The following is a 23,564-nucleotide window of genomic DNA, read 5'->3' as shown; positions in this document are numbered from 1 at the left end:
GTAGGTAATGAGCTTGTCTCCATGACTCATATTTTATAAGCCTACAGTTTTTCTTGCTCACTCCCTTTCCCACCTTGCCCAAGTTATGCTATCAATAAATTTTAATATACCAACTCAATTAATCCTTAAGGTACATCATCTAATGACCTCACCCAATAGCCCTCTGCTTTAACTAGATCTTAGCAATAGATATGGGCCTCGCCCTCTTCCTACCTACCGGAAACCTGGGACAAAGTAACGAGGGAGTGAGGGTTGGTTGAGGATACGGCTGGTTGCTCATTTTGTACAGCTGCTGTGCAAGCAAATGTGTAAGAATAGGCGAAAGTCCAATGTCAGATATAAGAGATGACCAGATTTACAGGAGTATAGAAGATTAAAATCATTGAGAGAGAGGGAATCTTACAGATGCCAAGTGTCCAATTCTCTCGTTTTATAAATGGGAAAACTGAAACTCAGAGAAGTTAAGGGACTGACCGAGCCTCACGTATCTAAATAATGGCAGACACGGTATTAAAAACCAGGTCTCCTGTGTCCTAGTTCAGCATTCTACACCAGGTTGCTTCTCATTTTCATTATAAACGAAAAATCCAACTTCAGCATGAGCGATTTAACTTATCAGCCCTATAACAGTACAAAAGCAGGCCCACTCCTTAACAGAGGAATATTCTTAAATTTGGGTTTGTAATGGAGGTAACATTATCTTGAAGATCAAAAATTAATAGAGTAGGACATTAACCTGTGCTGAATCTGATGCATAATGAGTCACTTCATGAACATGAGGTGGGGGGGCCAGGTGATGAGGGAGAAGGATGTGATTCAATGGAATTGGTGGTGATTTGGGAAAGAGAAAGGGATGCTATACCGAATGTTCTTTCTGTTATGAGTGAGGGCCCTGGAAGGGCCATATGGTACCTCTAGGGTGGTGGCCACTCAAGAAGAGGGGCTACATTTTATGTCATACTATAGATGCTTCCCAAACATTAAGTGTAACATGTCGGTTCATCTTCCCTATTTGAGGTCAGCGATATCACTGGATGTTTGTCTGATTGCCTCCGTGAATGAAAACAATGGATCCCAAACAAGAGTCCACCCCATCAAGAAATAATTTTTAATAGGTCAAGCAAAATTATTCTTTCTGGGTTCCAACATCCAAACACTTGGGAGCATAAGAGAATTCAGCTTGTAGAATGGTTTGTGCTAATATGAGAAGAGGAGAAAAAAAGAAGAGAAGATATACAAACTCGAAACTCTATCTTTTTTAAACTACGCAATGGCCCCCAATAACCAAATAATGGATGCAGGAGAAAAAGACTTAACCCTTAGCTAAGGGGCAGTCAGTCACGTATTTGAACCAAGATGGAAAACCAACATTCCTCCAAATCAGCCCAATCATTTTAGGCAGGCCAGATAGGCATATAATGCAGATGCTGAGGTTTCTCCCACCTCCTGAAAAAGTACGGAAGCTGCTGATTATCCACTCCAGGCTCCCGGGTGAATGCGCCTTTTGGAGTCACTCTCCTGCAGTTCAGATGGACGCTACACCAGGGGCTACTAATTTCTCTCAGCACCACACCCAGGACTTCTGCCCCCTCCTTGGCAGTTCAAGAGGTGTGACAAAAGTGCTCAGGCAACATGGTACACAAAGGCATTTCTGAGTAGGGGGAAGTTCGACGTACTTTTTCCTCCTTCCACTACGATTTCTTCAGAATTAGTTTGTACAACAATACCTCATTTCCTTTATTATTATTTCTGGAAAGGAAGGTTTATTAAATTTGTTTAGGTTTAAATATAAGATAATTTTTAAACTTGGGACTTGCTTTGAAAATCGCCAAGTTCAATATTTACATATGTCAGTGCCTTCCAGAGAAAGATAATAGTCAGAGACAACTGCTCATGATGAGATGTCTAGAATAGAAACACTTATAAAATCCTCACTGAAAGATGACTATTGATGAAATATCTCTGACAAATATAAACAAGTATTGCTTTTTTTCTGTAAATGTTATGACATAGCATAAATAAGCACAGTTACCAATGAGTGAAATATGTAAGCATCTAAAAATAAACTAACATTTTTATGATGGGGTTTTCTGTAGCTTTTTCCTCCCCAGGACTGTTATAATTTCTTAGGAGAAATTTAACACATGCTCCTTGTATGTCCTCTGTACCATTCTGGGCAGTGTTAGAAGGTATGGGACGCATGGGTTTCCCTAGACCCAAATCCAGAAAATACAAGTTATACCCTTCCTTAAGGCTGATCTCACATAAGGTGAAATAAAGAGCAAAGAAGGACCCAGATGGCCAGAGTAGTAGCAGAAAAAAACCCTGGAATCAGAGCCAGGGACTTGGCGTTAGGTCCTGGCTCTAAGGCTAATTAGATCTTTGGGCAATGTTACTGAGCTTCTGTTGGCCTCACCTTTCTCGTCTGTAAAATGACAGGACTGGGGACTGTAATCTCTGAGAGTCTCTTCAGCTCAAAGGGAAACCTGGTCTCTTCCTATTCTGAAAACCTTCCCTTGAGACCTGGCTAGGTTCCTTATCACTTTTATGAAGCTAAACTATTCATTCTCTCCATCTGTGAAGTGGGTACAAAAACCCCTACCTATTTCACAGTGTTGTCATGGGAACTAAAGCAATGTGGTGAAAGAGCTTTTTAATCAAACACACTGAAAAGAGCTGAACACTGTAAAATCTTTATTTTATTCCCTTAGAGGTAGATGAGGGATCGAATTAAAGTGTTAGCCTTCCCCAAGTTATGTATGTCTTAGGAGAGATCAAAGGCTCTTAGCTAAAGGGATGAGAGTCTAAGAGTAGAATGCCAAGCACCAACTAGTCTGGGATGGGAAAACTTTGCATTCTTAAAAGTTCTGCAAGTATTCCTTATTGTTTTTAAACCTGGCTATTTAACCAAACCTCAAGAAGACTTTTCTGGTGGAACTCAGAGTCTTGCCCAAGCTACCAAGGATATCTACACTGGGGGGATAGAGGTATATCTGTACTGGGGGGAAAGAGGGTCAGTAAGCAAATGTTCTGTTAATGAATAAAGATCCCACATTTCAATCCTGAAAACTCTCATGTTGTTTTAGGCCCACCAGCACAAGCATAAAGCTAGCTTAATAAACCATAGGATGTGAAAAATCCACTGTGATGGGGCACATCCAAGAAGTCCCCGCTGAAGGGGACCTGTGGGATGCATACAGTTCACCCACGGCCCTGTCTTGAAACCAGACAGATAAAGCTGTCTGCTGGAAAACTGAGATTCCCTTTCACTTTTCCACAATTGCAAAGTTGTTTGTGGGAGGCCCCCGGAATCATTTATAAGTGAAAGAAGAAGAGAAGCCACCTTCAAACTCCAGTTTCAATAGGTCTGAAATCCTTCTGGAAACCCAAAGCGACTGCACCATTTGCTATCCCCAGAGAATATGAGCAGCAGATAAAACTAATCCAACCCAGTGGAAAGAAGGGTCACTGGAGAGCTTGGACTGACTTCTTAGTAACATTCAGCCGCTGCCACAACTTTCCTTTCCCCATCATTTCCATGTACCGTAGAGCTTGAATTCATAATTCATACCCTTGTTTTAAATCCCCACCTTTAAGGGAACTTGTAAGAAATACTGACACCTTTGTATCAAAAACAACAACAACAAAACAAAACAAAACAAAAAACCTCCCAAACTGTTACAGGGAAAGCACTGAGGTAGAGTTCTTTCCCCAACAATCAGAAGGCTGCATACCTGGTTTATATGAGCTGCTAGTTCTCATGACCTCCTATTCCCCAGTGAACACTCCAGGGACATGGCTATTCCTACCAGGGTAGCCACATTTCAATCTGACCTCCTCACACAACTTACACCTAATTTCTACAATATCTAGCTGGCGAGTGAAGCCCAACGGGGACTCATAGATACAAACAAAGGCTTGCTACAACCACTGCGTGCGGGAAACTGAGGAATACCGACGCAGTCTTCTCGGAGCAGCAGACAGAAAATACAAAGACATAGACTGTAACACGGTTTCCTGAAATTCAGTATACCAAACTTCCATGATATATCAAAGAATCAGACCTAATTCTGCCCTTATTATCTTGGGTATGTCATGATTAATGTTGCAGAAACATTTTTAAGCCACTGTCTATCAGCAATTTGGTGAAAGCAAAAACTAACGTCTCACAAGTAATGTTGAAAGCACCGTGATTTGAAAGAAACTACTATTAGTAAACTAAACTGCACTCTAAATAAAGAAAATTACTGCTGTTAAGACGTACTGTTCTGAGAATTATCAGGAAGAATACCAAAACGCGAACACTGCTATATATAAGAAATTATTCAAGTATGCATTTGAGTAATTCTGCATTTTAATTTAACCCTTTGAAACATTAATCAAACCATGGCTAATTATAGGAATTAAGGAATTAAACGATGGAATCTTCTAAAAGATATTATTTAAAAGGCAGTTTATACAATTACTTGTATAGATGTTTGCTTTAAAGAGGAAAACAGTTCTACTGTAATGAAAAGGGTCTTAGAAAATTAAATTAACAAGGGGGGACCAGGCTGATATGAAACTAAATTAGCATCAAATGCAAATTACAGGGTACTTAATGGTAGAAACAGGTGCAGAGAAGAACCCTAAATGAGATAAATGAATAAAACATCCCTCTCCACAAATGTGGAAGCTGACACAAAGTCAATGATATGAATAATTCAGCAGCCTCCACACTGCTGTTGAGGTCAGCCTGCCTTGACCTTTGAAACAGGAAGTAAAATTCAGTTCAAATTTGAGTGACTGGAAATATAACAGTTATTTGTTTTTTATATTAAAAAACCCACAGAATTTTCCTTAAATACAGATATAGGAAAATGCGAGAGAATTACAGTTTAAACTAAAGAGACATTACATAATCAAAGTAGTTGGTAAACAAACAGAAAATTTAAAAAATTGTTAGATAGGATTTTACCCAAACCATGTTTCAAAATATGGAAATTCTAAAAATAAAACAAGTAAAATGGGGCTATATACCAGGGCTGGGCTTACTGATCAAACTCCCTATAAGAATAAATTTCTAAATTTTTAAGCTTTCTTCAAGCTATTTTGTTGTGTTGTTGTCAATGTAAAAAATATTTTTAATTAGCCATGTAGTCTTATTAATAATACAAGGGAATCTCTCACATTTGTAAGAAATTTTTGTTAGATTTTTTAAAAATCTTTATGAAGCTGCTGGGTTTTTTAATCCTTCAAACCCTGGTTTAATCAATGCTGCAGCCCCGAAAATAGTTTATCTTATAAAAATGCAACCTGAGTTCTAAAAACAAATCATTCTCCTAACTGCATGTCTACTGTGAATTTAAGTCTTTTATGCTTTTTTTTTCTTCTTTGCAGGCTTCAAAAGTTATTTTGTACAGTCAACTAGTTAAAGTACTTTTTTCATTTCAAATTGAATTTAGTGCTGCTAGAGATTAACATGGAATGACAACAAACCAATTTCTACACGCAAGAAAGACAGCAAAATATATATGGAATATCACCTCATTCTTATTTTATAGGATGGCATAAAAGATGTTTGATAATAGCAGTTATCTCTGCCCTCCAATTGGTTCTATTAATGGGACCCACAACTTGGCTATCTACCTTTCATCTATCTACTGTACTTGTCAGATGAAAGATTATGTTGAAAGATGAGCTTAATTTTATTTTCTAGATTTAGAGAGGGTTAAAGCCACAGACACACACACAGACACACACACACACACACACCAGCCATCTATGAGAGAGCAATGGTAAACTAGATCTACAATATAATTACCATAGGAAGAAGTTTGAGCTATGCTTCTGCTAAATCCAAGTGTTCAGCAGAAGCAAAATTAAAGATGCAGGGTGGTTTTTTTTTTAATTTTATTATTATTATCATCATCATCATATCGGCCAAATCACTCCTCACTCAACGTTTAATAAAGGGTGATAGACCAAACATTGCTGATTTGGGGCTTGGCGTAATGACCGACCTGAGCAAAGGTTTGTGTACAAAGTGGCTCCCCATTAAATGGGACTCTGTGGAACCAGCTGGTTCTCATTTTGAAACAACCAGTTTCTCTATCCCCAAGTGCTAAAGAAAATAATCCCTGCCATCTATGACTACACACTTTCACAGAGGCAGCAATGAGAATTTGATTGTGGAGATAATTAAAGTCATTCCTGGAACTTCCATGAAAAAAGAAGTGGGGGGGAGAGGTGGGTCGAAAGAAAGAATAGTCAATGATAGTGTTTGAAATTAAACTATGACAAATCATTCGGAGTGCAGAAGAGGGAGCTGGAGCCCCCCGCCCCTCACAGAATTTACTTGAACCAGCTCTGTTTTCTCCTCCACTCGGCTGCTCCAGGGGGAGGCCCGAGATGCCATTAGTCAGGGCCACAGCCCCCAGCGTCCAGCTTGGACACAGAAGAATTGAAACCCAGCCCAAGAAACTCCCTCTGGCTGATGATGCATCATGAGGAGATATTTCTTTTTTAAGTTTCAATCTTAAATAAAAGAGCCAGAGAGGAATCCATCTGGATTCTCCAACAGTCACCCTGGGTTGAGCCGAGATTGTTTTAACATGAAAAAAAAAGAGAAGGAAGAAGAAAAAATCAGACAGTTGAAGGCATTCCTCTCAATCTCAGGGAGAGCTGGTTTTTGTTTTGTTTTGTTTTGTTTTGTTTCTGTATAATGCCATGCTGTTCCGTAAGAACCCACGCTTAGATGGCCCAAATGACATTCAGCTGATCCTACAGTAGATCCGCCTGTAGATTTCATGGGCTTTGGGGGGAAAACGAAAGTACATGTAATCTGTCTGTCTGCACTATCTGCCTTTAACAGGAAGGAGAGATGGGGTCAATGAGGACGATCTGGGGCCTCTCAATTAATCTGATTAGTTCAGCACCTTGCTCTCATGAGTGGCACCTTATCTTGGAAATAGGGGAGAACTTCCTTCCTCCAGTAGACGCAGGACCCCCCCTAAAGCCATAACGATACAGCCTATCGAATGTGAGTGGCCTCTGCTTCTCCTCCCTCTTGCCAGCTAGCAGGTCAGAGAGCCCAGCAGACGTGCTGCCTGATTGGATTTTGTGTCCTAAGGACAGGAGGCAAGCTCCCGTCTGCCCAGGTGGCCTTGGAGAAGGCTGGGAAAAGGGATGCCCTGTGGGCAACTTCAAGCCCCTTCTTTCAGAGTCAACCAGGCACATGATGGGATTGAGGTGGGGGACAAGGGGGTTGGGGGAGGGAGAGAGAGGAAGAGAGAGTGGGGGGGGTGAAAAGAGAGAATTCATTAACCCTTCAATCACTGGAGTAACATGTCAATTTTACCTGCCTAAAAGAAAAAGGGGTCAATTCCTAAGTCTTCTAACATTATATAAAATGAAGACACCGCCAAAACGTGTTACCCTAATACTGACTTCACCTTTGATATAATCATGGGAATCAGAAAAATTGCCATACAAAAATAAAGCTTTCTCCCAAACTCTCTGAAATCCGCTTGTTTGTAAAGGATGCCCTACGTGTGTGTGTGAGGGTGTGTGTTTTAAGTGCACGTTATCGTGTGTAACAGACACAGTAGTTAACAGACTATATTCTTGAAAATGTGCTTTGTGAGAATGTCAACAGCAGGGTTTTTCACTTACTTGTCTGCTCTGTGATTTACTTGATCAATTAAATAGTTAGGCAACGAGGGGATTTGCATGGTAATCGTGTGAAGATTAACATTTTTAAGTGTAACAAATTTAATATTTTATCTTACATTTTCTGTTTCTCATCATTCTTTAATGGCAGTGCATTTTCACTTTATTGTGTAGTTATAACAAGCCTGTCTTTATGCAGAGCGATGAGACCACCAGCTTCAACAACCACATTTCGAGCTCCTTTCATTCTTTCTTTCCTTTCACAAAAACATACCCCAAGCACTCCCTACCCGGCAGTGGGGCACTCACTACCCGGCAGTGGGGCACTGTGCTGAGTGCTGGGGATGTAGCGGTGACCAGCGCACGCAAATCATGGCCCTCTGGGGCTTACAGTCTACCTCCTAAAAAGTTCACCTGCCTCAGCAATACCAGAGGGAACTAAAATTACAATTTCAGAGCTGGAAAGGATCTTAAAGAACTCTTCATTACAGCCCTTGTTTTAAAAATAACGTCCATCTTCTTTGAATATGATCTGTGTGTCAGGTCCTATGCTAAGTACCCTCCATGAGGCTTCTACTTATTCCTCACCACAACCCTGTGCTAAGTACCCTCCATGTGCATGGACTTATTCCTCACCACAACCCTGTGAAATAAGAACTACTGTTCTTACCCCGGTCTTACAGATGAAGACACTGAGGCTTCACAAAGTTCAGTGATCTGCCCCGCAGCCCGAGTCAGCAGTGGCGGAGGTGGGATTTGATCCGAGGTTCTCTTGACTCCACAGCTTGTGGTCTTAACCAGTGTGTAGACTGCCTTGTAGGTTGTGATAAAGCCCCGAAGTTTGCCCAAGTTCAATACCACTGAGTAAAAGCTAAAAGGCAACTTCAATGCAGGGATATTTTTCCTCTGATCATGATCCCCATCTAAGATAGCAGTCTTCTATTTTTTTTTTTATTAATATTCTTTGTTTACCATTAATATTCTAAATTATTGGCTTTTTTCCAACTCGGAGGCACTGAAAGCTGCATGAGGGCAGAAACAATGTGTATCTGATTCACAGTTACATCTCCAACCCTGAAAGCAGTGACTGGCATAGAGAAAACACTCAATAAATTCTTGTGGAAAGGAAAAAAAAAAAAAATGAATGAATGACTCCTCATCCAAGAGGACTTAGTTACCATGATAAACTAAAGTAAGGCAATTCTGCTTGTAAGAAAGTCCCATGGCAATCACCACATTAGGAGTAACAATCCAAAAAAAAAAGGAGTAACAATCCACACAAAATATATTATGTTTGAATTGCAAGCACCTGATAATGACTTTAGGCACCCCGCCGTGGGCTAGCTATATTAACCCTCACAACGCTTCAAAACTGAAATGACTCTTCCCATTTTAAAGATGGGAAAGCTGAACCTTTCTGAACTTTCTGAACCATCTGAGGCTCAGGTACTGGTAAGCAGCAGTGAGGAAATCTGATCCTCAGCTAACGGAGTCCGGAACTGATGCCTGTGCCATCATACCCTGCCCTGTCCCAGATTTCTCTTTGCATTAGTGCCTGTTCCCCGCCCCCCCACCGTGAACCACACAATGTTTTATTCATCAAAAGAGATGAGGACATGAGAACTCAAATATTGTCCCAGCCATGGGCTCAACAATTTACAAGTCATATTATTATTATCTTTAATCCCAAAGTTAAGTGCCAAATCTCCTAAAGAAAAATTGTTTAAATGCAAAGGTTTAGATTAATGCATGGGACCAAGGATGAAGGAAGGATACCAAGAAAAATAAGTGAAACTACATGAAATACTGAAAACAGATTTTTTTTTTTTAAACTAGACAATTGAGGAGGGGAAACAAATCAGGCTGAGCACTGAGAGAAGGGATTTCTAATCACTTACTTTTTGTCACTAATAAATTTCCTTGGGCTGGATGCCTCAGTTTACCCACTGTGAAATGGAGTTAACTTGTGCCCTCACATTTGTGCAAAGAGGACTCTCTGAAATATTATTCCATAAACATCCCTAAATCTTTCAAGTACCATTCAGATATAAGGAACTATGACACTCTTAATTGGTCAAGGATTTTGTTTTGTGTTACAATTCTTGTAGGCCAGGATTCAGAAGCAGGTCTCTAAGAGAATATAGGAACAGCCAGAATAGGTCATTCCCACTCCTACAACCACAGAAAGGACTCAATTTTTTAAAGATATTCTGAGGGACACCTGGGTGGCTCAGTTGGTTAAGTGGCTGCCTTCAGCTCAGGTCATGATCCCAGCATCCTGGGATAGAGTCCAACATCAGGCTCCTTACTCGGCAGGGAGCCTGCTTCTCCCTCTGCCTCTGCCTGCCACTCTGCTTGTGCTCACTCTTTCTCTCTCTCTCTGACAAATAAATAAATAAAATCTTTTAAAAAAAAGAAAATTTGATAGAAAAAAAAAGATATTCTGAAATATACACCATTCATCTGAGATTATAATCTGGCTTTAAGAAAACACCGAAATTGTAGAGAAACAAGAGTTTGCGACATTGTAATAGTTTCAAACATAACTTTCTTTTCTAAAGAACTTTCTAATGAATACAAGAGACTTCTCATTTTTCATGTTTGTTTTTGTCTTTGTAAAGACTGTGTGTGTGTGTGTGTGTGTGTGTGTGCGCACACGTACTTTGGGGTGTGAGGAAAATCAAACCTGATACAGGACGAAGGTTCTTCAAACTAACTTTACATTTTGTGAGGAAACTTCACCTTCACATCCAAGAGTACTAAAAATGGTGTTCTAAGACACCACTAACATCAGAATACCAATAAAAGAAAAGCATATTTGAAAATAGAAAACTATTACTCCATAGAACAGCAATAAATGAGTTGCAAATAGGATGATTATCTGATATTCAGATAAAGTGGGGGGAAAAAAGCATTAGTCAGGGGCACCTGGGTGGCTCAGTGGGTTAAGCTTCTGCCTTCGGCTCAGGTCGTGATCTGAGGGTCCTGGGATGGAACCCCACATCCGGTGCTCTGCTCAACGGGGAGTCTACTTGCCCCTCTTTCTCTGCTTGCCTCTCTGCCTACTTGTGATCTCTGTCTGTCAAATAAATAAATAAAATCTTTTTTAAAAAAATTTTAAAAGCGTTAGTCAAATCATGGTTGCTCTGGAAAGACGGAGGAGGAAACAACTTCTGACCATCTGAAAAGTTGTCAGCCTGAGTGGAGAGCACCGTCCAGGGCAGGCAGAGTACTCAGGGCACTGGCAGCATCCAAGGCCATACAAAAAAACAGCAGCTAACCATGGAACAAAATACCCTAATGTTTCCCTTTGCTAATTTCCAGTTCATCGATTAAGAAAGACGAGGAAAAGTTACTTTGATCCCGAAATGCCATGTTATGAGTATTCACACCCTCCAGTAGGGCCCATCTGGTCCACCCACCCCACACACATCATACCAATATATGGTCAGTCGAGCAGCAAGTGAGCAAAAAGTTCTTGAAGGATTCTTGGTATTGATTAAAGGGCATTTTTTCTAAACCACTACAAACTTTCCATGAACCAAAATCTGAGACTCTCGCCAAAACTCTCTACAATGTGTACAGCGACCGTGTCCAAGTTAAAAATGCAATGTGCAATTTGATTGTTATTGTCTCTTTTTTCTCTGCCCTGGCACGGAAAGTGTTAAAGAAAACAATAAAAGAACAAGTAAGTGTACAGGGTAGGATTTACTGGCATTTACTTTTAATCTATGGTCCTTCACTCTGTAGCGTATCGGGCCTCTGTCAGTCCTTTTTCCTCCTTTATACTTCACGAGGAGCCCCCCATGCTGCTACTGAGAGACAGAGCCCAAGTGTCTATAAGCTTTTTGTCAGGTAAAAAGAGAAGAAAAAGGAAAGGAACAAGAGGAAAAGCAAAGCTAAGAGGCATCTATTAGATGTCACTAGGCTTTTGTATTCATGTCAATGATTCAGGATTAGAGTATTTGAAATAATCTTATTGAGAGGAATCAAAAGGCCCACCGAGTGAGAGCCTGCTCTGTAGCATATGGCAAAGGCATGAACAATATCTTATTAAAGATGTGTTGGCTAACACTATTACTTTATATTATATTACAAAACTATTGTGCCTCCAACAGTTAGCGGGATGGTATAGTTACCGAGTGCCATTTTGGAGGTTATTGTGTGGGATCAAGCTATATAATTTGCCAGCTTGTCTAGTTAAGTCTTTCCAAGTAGGGTTTGCAGGCAAGTTTGGAACTGAAACGAAGCACTTCACCTTCAAAAATAAAAATCCCCAAAGCACAGCGAAGACCACTCGGTTCCCACTGAAAGTAGAGTATGTGTTACATGGATGAAACGCCGGTGGCATTCTTTTCCCCCCCCCGAATCAGGTTCATTAAGTTTGCATCATTTACCATATGTGACCCCATCCCCCATTGAAAATATGCAGGGTTTTTTTTCTGGCTTGATTCCCCTCCCCATGAAGAACACACACACATACGCACACACACTCAGCTTCACACTTTAGCAGGATTAAGGCAATTAAAATTCTATTACAATAAGTACTATAACATTAAAACCTTCATTTGCTTCTGGACAAAGGCTTGTAACTGGAGAGTTTGCAAGGAAGATTTATCTTCATCTACCCACACCTTTAAAGCCAGTAAGCTACCAAAAACAAACCTGTACTGTTCACCATATTTCATTGATTGCAACTGGAGTATTTAGGTCGCTGTTATATTGTCCAGAACAGGATAAAGTTACCCAGTTTGTAAAACGAGGGCTAGGGTGGGGGAGAAGAGAGAATGAGGAATTAGCACTCGATTTCAGATAATACTTCCCACCAGTTAAAATGACCAAAATACCATCTCTTTATATGAAGGAAACTCTAAATGGACTTTTTAAAATCTGGTCAGGTCTTCTTAGAGAGTTTAGTCAGGTCCCGGCTGTTAGAGAGGAGTGAGGGGAATTTATCAATGGAAAGTTGCCCTTGGGGAGGGTTTTGGGGTTTTTTTTTTTTTTTTCATTCTAAGCAACTTCGGTTAGAAAAGTAAAAGCATATTTAATATAATATATTCTCATCACAAACTGACTATGCAAAGTTGCTAGATGACACACAGGGGACTTTGTACTGCTTTTCTGTATTTTTCCAAAACTGTCACAAAAGCAAAGTTATGAGGACATGGGATTAAAAACCCCCACCACAAGCAGACGCCCAGGCCAGTTACACACATACATACACACACACACACACACACACACACACACACACAAACACACACTGCTGATTCTCTGAAGCTTCGTTAAATACATTTCTTGGAAGTTGCTGCCATTACTTCCTTTACAGGAAAACCACTGTTGTTCATTATACAGTGTCTGCAGTAGTATTATACCATGTAAAAGTACTTTGCATTATGATATATTGTCAGCATATTTGAAATGCATGTTAATGCATCCTGGCTGTGTATTTGGGAATAGCTGATAGCAAATGGAATACAGACTGCTATTAGCTTATTGTATTTGCTATTTTCTTATCACGGTAGCAAACTGCACACAAATGTACACGGCTCATCTCATATTCAGAATGGTATTATCTGATATGTGATAAAATTTAGAGTGATACTCTCTCACATAAGTCTCATCACTAATAATCACATAGGAATTCCCACTGAGAAAACAAATGTTTAAATACACTAGGGTTAATAAACAATCATAAATTCAGGCTCCATGTCAATGCTGGCTTCTCACGTTTGGAAAAATGCAAACCTCTCTATCCAACCGAGAAGACAGCAATTATCCTGCCTGGGGCAATTTTAAAGGGTGAAGTCCTCCTCCTTTTATTTTAACCTAGCATTCAAGGTTAAGAAATCAGATGGTATAAAGACTTATCAGAACTCCAAGAAATGCATTTCTACCTCTGCTTGTTCATGCCCCAGACAGCAGTTTGTGTATCTTACATTGCGATTATGTGCAGTGGCTGGCCCTTCTAAAAACTGGGTAGAGGCCAAAATAATAAGAGTTGAAGGGTCAAGGAAATGAAACTCTGAGGAAAAGCCTCATTTGCAACAAAGTATATGTTATGTTCACAGAGCTGAGGACTTGATAACACACCCCACCCAACTCTATGGGAATTCTAAAGTTTTACTGTTGTCTTCCCGTTATATAAATATATCGGGCCAATTTCATCAGGAAATTAAATGTCAATAAGACAATACTGGACTTTTCTAAAAAGTTCGGTCATAGTATTTAGACCTCTCCGTTGAAGAACAGATCTTGAGAAAAATTTCTTCTCTGTACAACCCTGACATTGGCTTTTCATATGCTGTATGTCATGTAAATTCAACAGGTAAAATAAACATTGTATTATTTTCACTCCTGAACATTGTATTTAAGACAATAATCATAAAGCAAATCCAACTACTGTTCCTTAAATGAAAGTGATTGAGATATGGAAGATCTTTAGATAATCCTGGAAAAGACAAATACAGGCTTTTTTTTTTTTTTTTCAGGACCCCCTTGGGTCAGTGTGGCCTGAAGAGCCTTAATTCTAAACAAATTGAGTTTTTCATGTTATAAAATTCATGTATTTTTTTAAAAAAATGTATCACAAGGCTTACATCTCAAACATAGACCCAGGGATCTTATAAATGGAAAAGAAAAACAAATCTGTTAAAGTTATAATAAGCAAATCCAAAATTTTTATAGATATATTAGTCAACAGGCTTTAAAAATCCATGTTTATAATACCAGCCGCGGAGGAACTCAAAACGTGCAGGCTACTCAAGCCCTGTTACATCTCAAAAGGACTATGTCTAAATTCACATGAGAGAGGAAAACATAATCTGAGGAGGAATCTCACCCTTTATTATTTCTATCTATTAAAAGAAAAAATTCCACATGTGAACAACCCAGGATCCACAGTGCAAGGACATGAAAAATTAGGCACTTATTTTGTTCCTATACTTACTGGTCTATTTCATCAGTCACACTGATCCTAAATTGAAAAACCAAACAAACAAACAAATATTGAGCCGTACCCTATCCTGCCCTACCGGAAATAAGTACAGCTAATCTGGCCGAAAACTTCAGGGCTCTGTGCAAAAGGAATCCTATCGTATAACTCATATAATTTGGAGAAAGAAATGTTTTTGTAGGACCATCTGTATTTGCCCGTATCATTGCTCAAAGATAGTTTAGTGAGTCAAGGATAGGAAAATAATGAGTTTTGTGAAGCAAATCAAGAATGGACGGTAACCCTAACCAACCAGATACAGTGTAACAGTCTGCACACTTACTATATTCAGTTCAAGTATTTATAAAGAAGTTTCTATGTAGAAATGGGAAGATTTTTTTAATAGATTCAGAAAAACTGGGTTCCCAATTCAGACTACCCTGTGTGACTTTTGTCATTACCATCTTTTCTGATTCTTACAAAGTAAACCTAATTAAGAACCTCCCTCATTAGTCTTCCAGAAAAATTAGCACAGCTTATGCTAATTACTCCTGCAAAATTTAATAAACTCGTTGAAATGGGAATAGTCTAATGAGGTTTTATTTATTGAACTAAGATAACTCCAAGGAAAAAGGTTAGGACACAAGGATATCCAATGTGGTAATAAAACTACAATTTATTCAATTTCTAAACATGAATTTTATTGCAAACCTTTTAAATTCAAATATGAGTTACTCAGTGAATATGTTAAATCAATCTCCACCTTAATCTAATAACAGCAAGTCAGTTTTTGCTTTTTACTTTAACAATAATTACCACATTTACCTCAATGATAATGAAATTTGCTGTTATTAGTTCCTGGTCATCGGTTATTAAACGTAACACACATGACTTTTTCCATGTCTATGCAGCCCAAATATCTGGATCGCTGGGCACATCCTGGTCTTTATAATTCTTAATCAAGCCATTTGGCATCAGGCCGAAATATAACCTGGCAGTCAACTCCACAGGCACACTTTCTACATTTACAGAAATCTTTCTCTAAACTTTTTGGGAGTGACTTCACAAATTGTCACAAATGTAAAAAGAATTTGGGTCATATTTTTCTCACTTTGTGGCATGCTCTTATAAAAGAAGGAAGGCAAAAACCCACTTTCTAAATCACAACATGCAACTGCTGATTTTGTTAATTCTACCTTTTTGATAGAATACACCAAGCTGATGTCCCCAAATCACTGGCAGCAAAAAATACAGCCAAAATTTAACACAGAAATAGCTTAGCCTGCACCATTGCCGTATGACCAGAAAACCTCTTCTATCTATCCTATAAATAGTTTTCCTGAATAACCACTGCTAAAAGTCTTTTGACTGATAAAAATAGCAGTGTTCTTCCAAAATCCGAAGGACAAGCCAAGGGAGCTAAAAATTATTGGTGCCCAAAAGGTGACTTCGTGTTAAAACTATGCTAAATCCTAACGCAGTGATTGCCTGTACCTCAAGCTCCATAATTGCATATTGTGTGCATCTTGTAAAAACAGTTACTGTTGCTACTGAATGCAGGCCCCATAACCTATTTTTGCAAAATATGCAGAGATTCACATCCATAAATCTGAAAGCAAATCAAACCCTAAGCACGTAACGCAGATATTATGCAATCGGTAATATAGAATCAAATTGGAAACTATGAAATTCAAACACGGTTGCCATCATTTTTTTTTCCCTTTGCTGCAATTTTATGGAATTGAAAAATCTTTTCTATTTTGCCCTTCCTCGTGTGAGTTCTTTTCTTGTTGTTATTTTCTTCTCTCATTGTTAAAAATGAAAGTTTCACATATCAGCAGAGACAGGGTTGGAGCTTTTAAAAACCTTTGGCAGACTCAAGGACAAATAAATTCTGAAAACTCGGATGCAAATAAAAATAGCTAAATGGGGTTTTGCATATCAGCTGGCATCACTGCTTGAAAAGACAGTTCATGGGAGACAGTGGCAATCGCCAGCAAATAAACATATGTTGAGGTTTCTGCAGATCCACTAGGTTTCAGCCGGTTTTAAAACACTCCTCTCTTAAGAGACCAACATTGGCTACACAGTTTTCTACTTTGTCAAACCAAAACGGGAAAAAATGAAAAGGAGAAATGTCATGAGTAATATCTCTCAAGCCACCAACAGTATAAAGTGCATACTTATTTTGCCTAAATTGTTTGAACTACCCCAGCCAAGGAAAGGTTTTAAGTACCCTACTGGGACAGATGCTAGGCGGCAACAATAGAAGGCACACTAATGCAATCCAGGTAACACAATCCTGTTTCAAAAACACAGGCCGGGCTAATTACAGCGCTGCTGAGTCAAGTTTCTTATGCCGTCGCAACCCACAAGAACAGGTCAAAATCAAATGTTATTCAAACCACAGTCATATCAACCTTCCATATCAGAGTCACGGCTTAAAACCAAATGAAGAACTTAAAAGCTTAACCCATTCACAAGCAAAAGAAGTGTTTTCATTGCGGGTGGCAAGGTCCGGTGCTTGTCATCATCTACACCAAAAGAAACTATGCGGCAGAACAGAATGCTGATAGTTTCAAAGTTTGGGGGACTATTTGGGCTGGTCCTTTGATCAGAACACTTTCTTTTTAACAGAAGCATTAAGAAAAACTTGCCGAAAATAACAAATGGTATTTCGAAGAGATGGCTTTAAATAAAACAAACAGCATAAAGGTTATATTTAGTTTTGACCTTTTTCATATGAAGACTTCTCTTCCATTGCAGAAAAAAAGGAATTACTCGAATGGCCCGTCTGCTTGCGTAGATAAACATACTGCTCCAGCCCTACAGGTGGCATACGACCTCACTGCACACGAAACGTCCACGTGTATTAACTTTGAATCGAGTCTATTAATACTCAGTTATCAAGCAAAGGTGTATGTTTGGGGTGAACATCAGAGAGATACTTGGTTAAAATATCTGATTGATATGTAAGCTTTCTAAAGCTAGTTGGCAATCAAAATTGGGTTGAAGCCTGGAGAATCACATGAATCAAAATCAACAAATCAATGTTTTGACATAAATTACGATGAAGCTTTTTCTGTTAACTGAAAAACAATAAAGTAAACCCCAAAAGGTAAAGAATTGGGAACACAGATATATAGGAGTTTTTTTGTTTGGTTTGGTTTGGGGGGTGTTTGGTTTTTTGTTTTTTTTTTTGTAAAAATCATTGTTACCAAACCCAAAGAGGAACTTTTGTTCAGCTGTTAATTTCCTCAACGAGGGATCCGTCAGTCTAATTTGCAAGACGCTTTTCCAGCTAGTGAAGGGTGCGAGCTCTTTCCCTAGCTGACAACTGACTATATCTATAAACCTTCCAGGCCATTTAACTCTCAATGAATAATGCTATGTAACAAATGGCTTATCATACATGTTTCCATACAATGAATTTCAATAATTAAAATGTAAAATGAATATTTGGAGTGCGACTTCGCATAATATGTGCACACACTGACTCCAAATTGCACCAAACAACTAAAACAGATTTATTGTTCTACAGTGATTTACTTGGCCATGTCAGATTAGTAATATGGATCTGTTTAAAAACACAATAATTAAGACAAGCAGGATAAATTAATCAACCTACAATACAGTAGGAGCTACCATCAAATGCCGGGAGATAACAGGAGAAAGTCTTGGTTCACAGATCTCTTTAAAACTGCTTTTATGCATAAATAAAACCTTAAAAATGTAGATGGATTACGTCCAACAGAACTACTGTAGCTAAAAGTGATAATGATTCAAACATTTTTCAAATAGAAGTTAAATATTTATAAGCACCCAACCACATTTCATAAATCACAAACTATTATTATTTTATTTCTGTAGCTTCCTGGCACAGCATGAGGATTGAGCCACAGAAAGTCAGGAAAGAAAAAAAACATTCCTTTAAGAGCATGAATCAGACAAAAAACCGAAGCAATCCAAGAACACGGGCCTCCAAAGAACATTCCATATGGTTTTCCCAGGAATCGCAAAAGCTCGACGCAGACTCACCATGACCAACAGGCACATTTCGGCCACGTGCGTTCCCCACCCTGGCCCATGAGCGACACAAGGCAGGTGTTTCATTATAATGAGGAATAAGAATCCAGTGAAAGTAGAGTGGTCCCTACCTGTCAATTATCACTGGATCTGAGGGAGTCTCATTTCGGTTGCCACAGCTCTTCTTGTCACAACAGCGGCTATGGAGCAAAAGCGAAAGGATTTAGTACAACCATTACAATGTAAAAATCATCATTTAGGCAGACAGAAGGCTCAAATTGCTGGGTTGCAAATGCTAGAATTACCACAAAGCCATACCTGGCAATCAACGGATCCCTGGGACAGAAAATTCTATGTGGGTCGTCTATGGGTTAATGGCCAGGCTTAACCTCTCCCCGAACAAAGAAGGAGGGAGGAAGAGGGACTCTCCTGGAGCCCCGACTGACAGCCCTAAGATGGGGTCTCCCCATCACTGCCCGCCCTATTGAAGAGTTCACTGTGAAATGCATTATTATTACCTCTACCCAATGAGAATATTCAGGGTTGTGGGTGGCTCAAACGTTCTTCCCTCAAGATCACACTAATTGTGTGGAACGCGTCAATAATGAGGTATGAGTGATTTCTCCCCCTCCAGTCATTCTGTATTAAATGGATTCCTTTTTCTTCTCCTTTCCCTTTCAAGGGAGACGTTTCCTTCAACCTCAGCCTGCCCAAAATCCTAAAGCTGTAACTGTTTGCTTTTGAACCATTCTCATGAGAATAAAAGTACAACATAATAATGAAGACGAAGAAGAGGCGAGATAAAAGAAAGTGGAGATCCACATGTTGTCTGGCTTCTGTGTCCTGTGCTGGACACCATTTAAGTTTTCTGGACGTATTATGGACAGTTGATCCAAAGGCTAGCACAGACCTCACAATGGAGGCCCTTAATTAGGTTAGAGAAAAAGCAGCCTTGAGCAAGAAAAGCACCCACTATCAAAATCCCACCCCAGCTGTGACGAAAAGACTGTCCGTTTCTGTAAAACTGGGATGCGTCTGGGGGAGGGGAGCAGAATTAAGGTTTTTTGAAAATTACCCATGGTCAGTGGAAAACTATCCATCTGAGACTTGTTGGCAAATAAAATATGTGCACACTGGTCAGTCTACACCCAGGGGGACACTATAAACCTCGTGTTTGATCAGTCAAGGAAGTGAGGAAGTTATCCAAGGGTTATACGTTACCACGTGCCACAAATAAAATATGCACTTTTCTCCCTCTTTCTTACACAGGCACGTGCATACACACACACACACACACACACACACACACACACACACATTTTACTTAGTGAGTCATAGGGCCTAAATTTAGAAAGCTGCTGGAGAGAACCAAACATTGAATTGAATTTCATTTTCAGGACCCAGAAATATACTCCTGGATAGAGAGCCTTTCACCAAAGTTGGGAAGTCTCTTTCCTAACTATATATCTGAGAAGAGAATCAGCTTCCAAATTTGGTGTTAATTCTCTTTGTCTCTCATATCTTCGGAAAGCAGTAGTTAAGAACCGTATCTCCTTTGTCAAAGCCCCAGATGAAGTTCATTCCATCTACCTTTCGGCCTTTCCCCTTCTGATTCAAAGAGGACTATTTTCTTTTAGGCTTACATTTAAAATACCAGGACTATGGGGGCTAGAAAGCCCAAAGTATCCCAGTGCCCACAAAACAGATGAGGAAACAAGGGAATGAGAAGCGCAGTCATCGGAATGCTTGCAAAAAAAAATAATAATTTAAAAACGAAACTCCATCATCCCTTAACTCTAATCCCCTACACGTACACTTCAAGGGCCTGCCAGAAGACAGCACGGTGGTTAACAACTCTGGCTCCAAAATAAGACAGAGCTACCTGTGCCACCTTAAGCAAGGTAGTCCACCCCACAGAAACTTCATTTCCTCATCTGTATGATGGGACAACCACGGTGTCCACCTCTAATGAGCAGGGTGCAGATTCAGTGCAGTCAGGGTATAAAGCTGGGCTCTGCGACTGGTCCTGCTAAGTGCTGCATGAAGGCCATCACCACTCCCTGCTCCTGCCTCCTCCGACCTCCTCTTCCTCCGAACCTGAGCAAAGCTGCTCCCCAGCTGCCCCAGAAGCAGCAGGTCTCCAACAGCTGCCTATCAACACATCCCACGTCCTCTTTACCCAGGGACAAAACCAGCGGATGGGAAGGCCTATTTCTCCTCATTATTTTCCATTCCCCCCACTTCTTTTCTCAAACGGTGAGTGGGCCATGCAGGTTCCCAATGGTGCAACCCTCACCAGGTCCTGCCCAGACTCAGTGTCCTCCAGGGGCTCGACCCCCCAGGGATGGCTGCTTCCAAGTAGAATCTGCATGTCCTCCCTGTCTCTCTCTCTCCTCACGGCCATCACCCCCATCCACGTCGCTTTCATTCTTCACTTGGACTTCTGCAGTAGCCTCCCATCTAGCCCTGCTGCCTCCACTCTTTACTTCCTAAGACAGCCAGAAGGCTCTTTTCAAAATGTCAATGGGACTGTATCACTTCGCTGCCTAAGACCTCTTAATGGCTTCCCAGTGCACTCAGAATAGATCTATGGTGAGCCATGATGCCAGACTACTGCCCAGCCTCCTGTCACTCTCCTCTGACCTGTGACGCTCCAAACACACTGGCCAGTTTCAGTCTCCTGATCTGCCTCGCTCAGTCTGATCTCGGGCCCTGGTGTCCCTGCCTGGACGGTTCCTCCTCCAGCCCCTCCTTGGTTGGCCAGCCTCTACTCCCTGCTCAGGCCTCAGCCTCTACGCTCCCTCTCCAGGGAGGCTGGCCCTGACCCCCTTGAGGTTCCTTCTGTTTTTTTTTTTTTTTTCTTTCAGGACATGTAACACAATGCAAATGATATTCTTACACGAATGTTTATTTGGTGACTCTCTCTCCTCTCACCCTGCTCTCCCACGAATCTGTATGCTCTGTAAAGGAAGAACCTGTCCATTTTGTTTACCTAATGAGTAGTGTAAGGACTGAAATAGAATGGAGAAGCTCAAATATTGATTGATTGATTGATCGATCGGATGACTTCAAGAATGATGTAATGTACTGGGGGAAATACGATCCAAGAAAATGGGAAGGCGACAGATAGGGGAAGCCAAGCCGACCCTCAGATCAGGCACGGCTGACGCTGACGGAAGGAAGGTTCCCTCCCACCCCACCCTTGCCCAAATCACCCCCCCCCCCCGCAAGCAAGTGCCACACTAAGCCTGAGATCTGTCCTTTGACTTAAGCACTGTCTTTCTCCATCCCCTTAAAATAAAAATGCCCTTGAGCACAGCCAGATGAGTTGAAGCACAGCATAAAGGAGAACCACTTCTCTCTGCTAGGCCCCCAAGGGACCCAGGGGAAAAGGCAGATGTGAAGAACAGAAGTGGAGAAGGAAAGACAGAACAGGAATAAAGGAGGTAATGAAGGAAAGAGGAGAAAACAAAATAAAGGGGCTGAAGGTCGCTTACCATCCCAAAAAAAAAAAAAAAAGCCCTTTATGCAAAGTATAAAAAATGGCCTCCCCACAGGTTTCTTGTCTGCGGGGTGGGGGTTGGGGGTCATGCCACCACCCCACACAGTCGTCATTCCTGAACTGGGACTCTTGGGCTCTGCTCCGCACCTGGAGCAGTGACAAAATAGCATCTACAGGATGAGCCCTACTTTAAAGAGCTATAGATATGCACATATGTGTGTGCACACATCTACATGCGTGTGTGTGTGTGTGCATGGTCATACGGAATGATGTGCAGCATTAAAAAGGATGAAGATGGGTTTTTACACATTCTCATGGGAAGAAGTCTAAATCAAATTAGGAATCGAGAAAGCCAAGCTGCTGAATAGTGTATATGGTACGGTCTTATCTCTGGGAGGAAAAAAAAAATGAAAGCGTAAGAGAGAGAGTGGGAGGAGGAGGAAGAGAGAATTGGGTACGAGCCAGTTCACCCCTCACTCCACTCAAATCTCTACACAAAGTCGCCACCTTAAAGAGCCCTTCCTTGGAGAACTGCCCCAGAGCCCTCCATCAGCCTGTCTCACTTTTCTCCCTAGCACTCATCGCATCCTATTTTATATTCATTTTCTTCTATGTTGTCTGCCTCTCCATGAGGACAGGCTCTTGGACCCTTTTGTTCCAGACTGCAGCTAGAACGGAGCCCAGGGCACGGTAGACCCTCAGGAAATAGGTTTTTGAATAAATGAATAGAAACTTCCAAGAAGTGACCTGTAGGGAGTGGAACAGGAAGTGGGAAGGAATGGAGGGGTATACATTTCATTTCCATCCTTCTGTAGTCTTCTGCTCTGCGCGGCAATACTACTTTCCCATTCGAAAACTGAAAATCAACCTTAAATTGGGGAGCAAATGTCTTCCTTTGGACTGAACTGACATCTACCCACCCCCTCTTCCTACTTCTGAGCCCAGAGCCAAGCGGAGCAGGAACCAGCCCTTCTTCCCCGTCGCGGTCTTTCCTCACCTTCTCTTTCACCTCTTCTCTAAACCTAGCTGCCTTCTAGTTCCTTCTGCTGAACTCAGAAGGACCAAGAAAGGTAGGCCCCACCTCCTCCACCACACACAAGACAGGCATTCACCAAAAAGGACAGGATGAAGGGAAAACAGATTCGCTTAGGTTGAAGGCAGAAGAGCACTCAGGCGAAACCAGCACCGCACCTGGGACCACAGACGTGAGAGCATTTTAAGGGATAAGTTACTGTGTTCATGAAAGAAATCACAGTGACAATTATGCCCTCATCGCTTATCTTCATCCACTGAAAACTGTTTCTTAGGTTCTTATTATACCAGGCACAACCCTGGCCTTTGAGCCCCAGAGTGGGCACGTTTCAGGGGCCTTGGGGTTTCCTGACTGGCTTGGTCACAGAGCCAGAAACCCACGATTTCACATCCTTCTCAACCTGTAACTCAAGTGACAGG

General features: G+C 40.8%; 1 protein-coding gene across 7 annotated transcripts in view; it reads right to left on the bottom strand.

Annotated features, from left to right (window-relative positions):
* The window catches only part of EBF1 (EBF transcription factor 1), a 387,792-nt gene that overhangs the window by 343,706 nt on the left and 20,522 nt on the right, over window positions 1-23,564 (bottom strand). For all 7 annotated transcript variants that reach the window (XM_032337165.1, XM_032337166.1, XM_032337167.1 and 4 more), the window contains exon 6: window positions 18,742-18,810. In XM_032337165.1, the coding sequence (XP_032193056.1) occupies window positions 18,742-18,810 (69 nt within the window). The remainder of the gene's footprint in view (window positions 1-18,741; window positions 18,811-23,564) is intronic.

This window comes from Mustela erminea, chromosome 3, assembly GCF_009829155.1.
Source record: "Mustela erminea isolate mMusErm1 chromosome 3, mMusErm1.Pri, whole genome shotgun sequence".
Classification (NCBI taxonomy): Eukaryota; Metazoa; Chordata; class Mammalia; order Carnivora; family Mustelidae; genus Mustela; species Mustela erminea.
The sequence above is the reverse complement of the archived record's forward strand: the minus strand, read 5'-3'. Positions and strand labels throughout refer to the sequence as shown.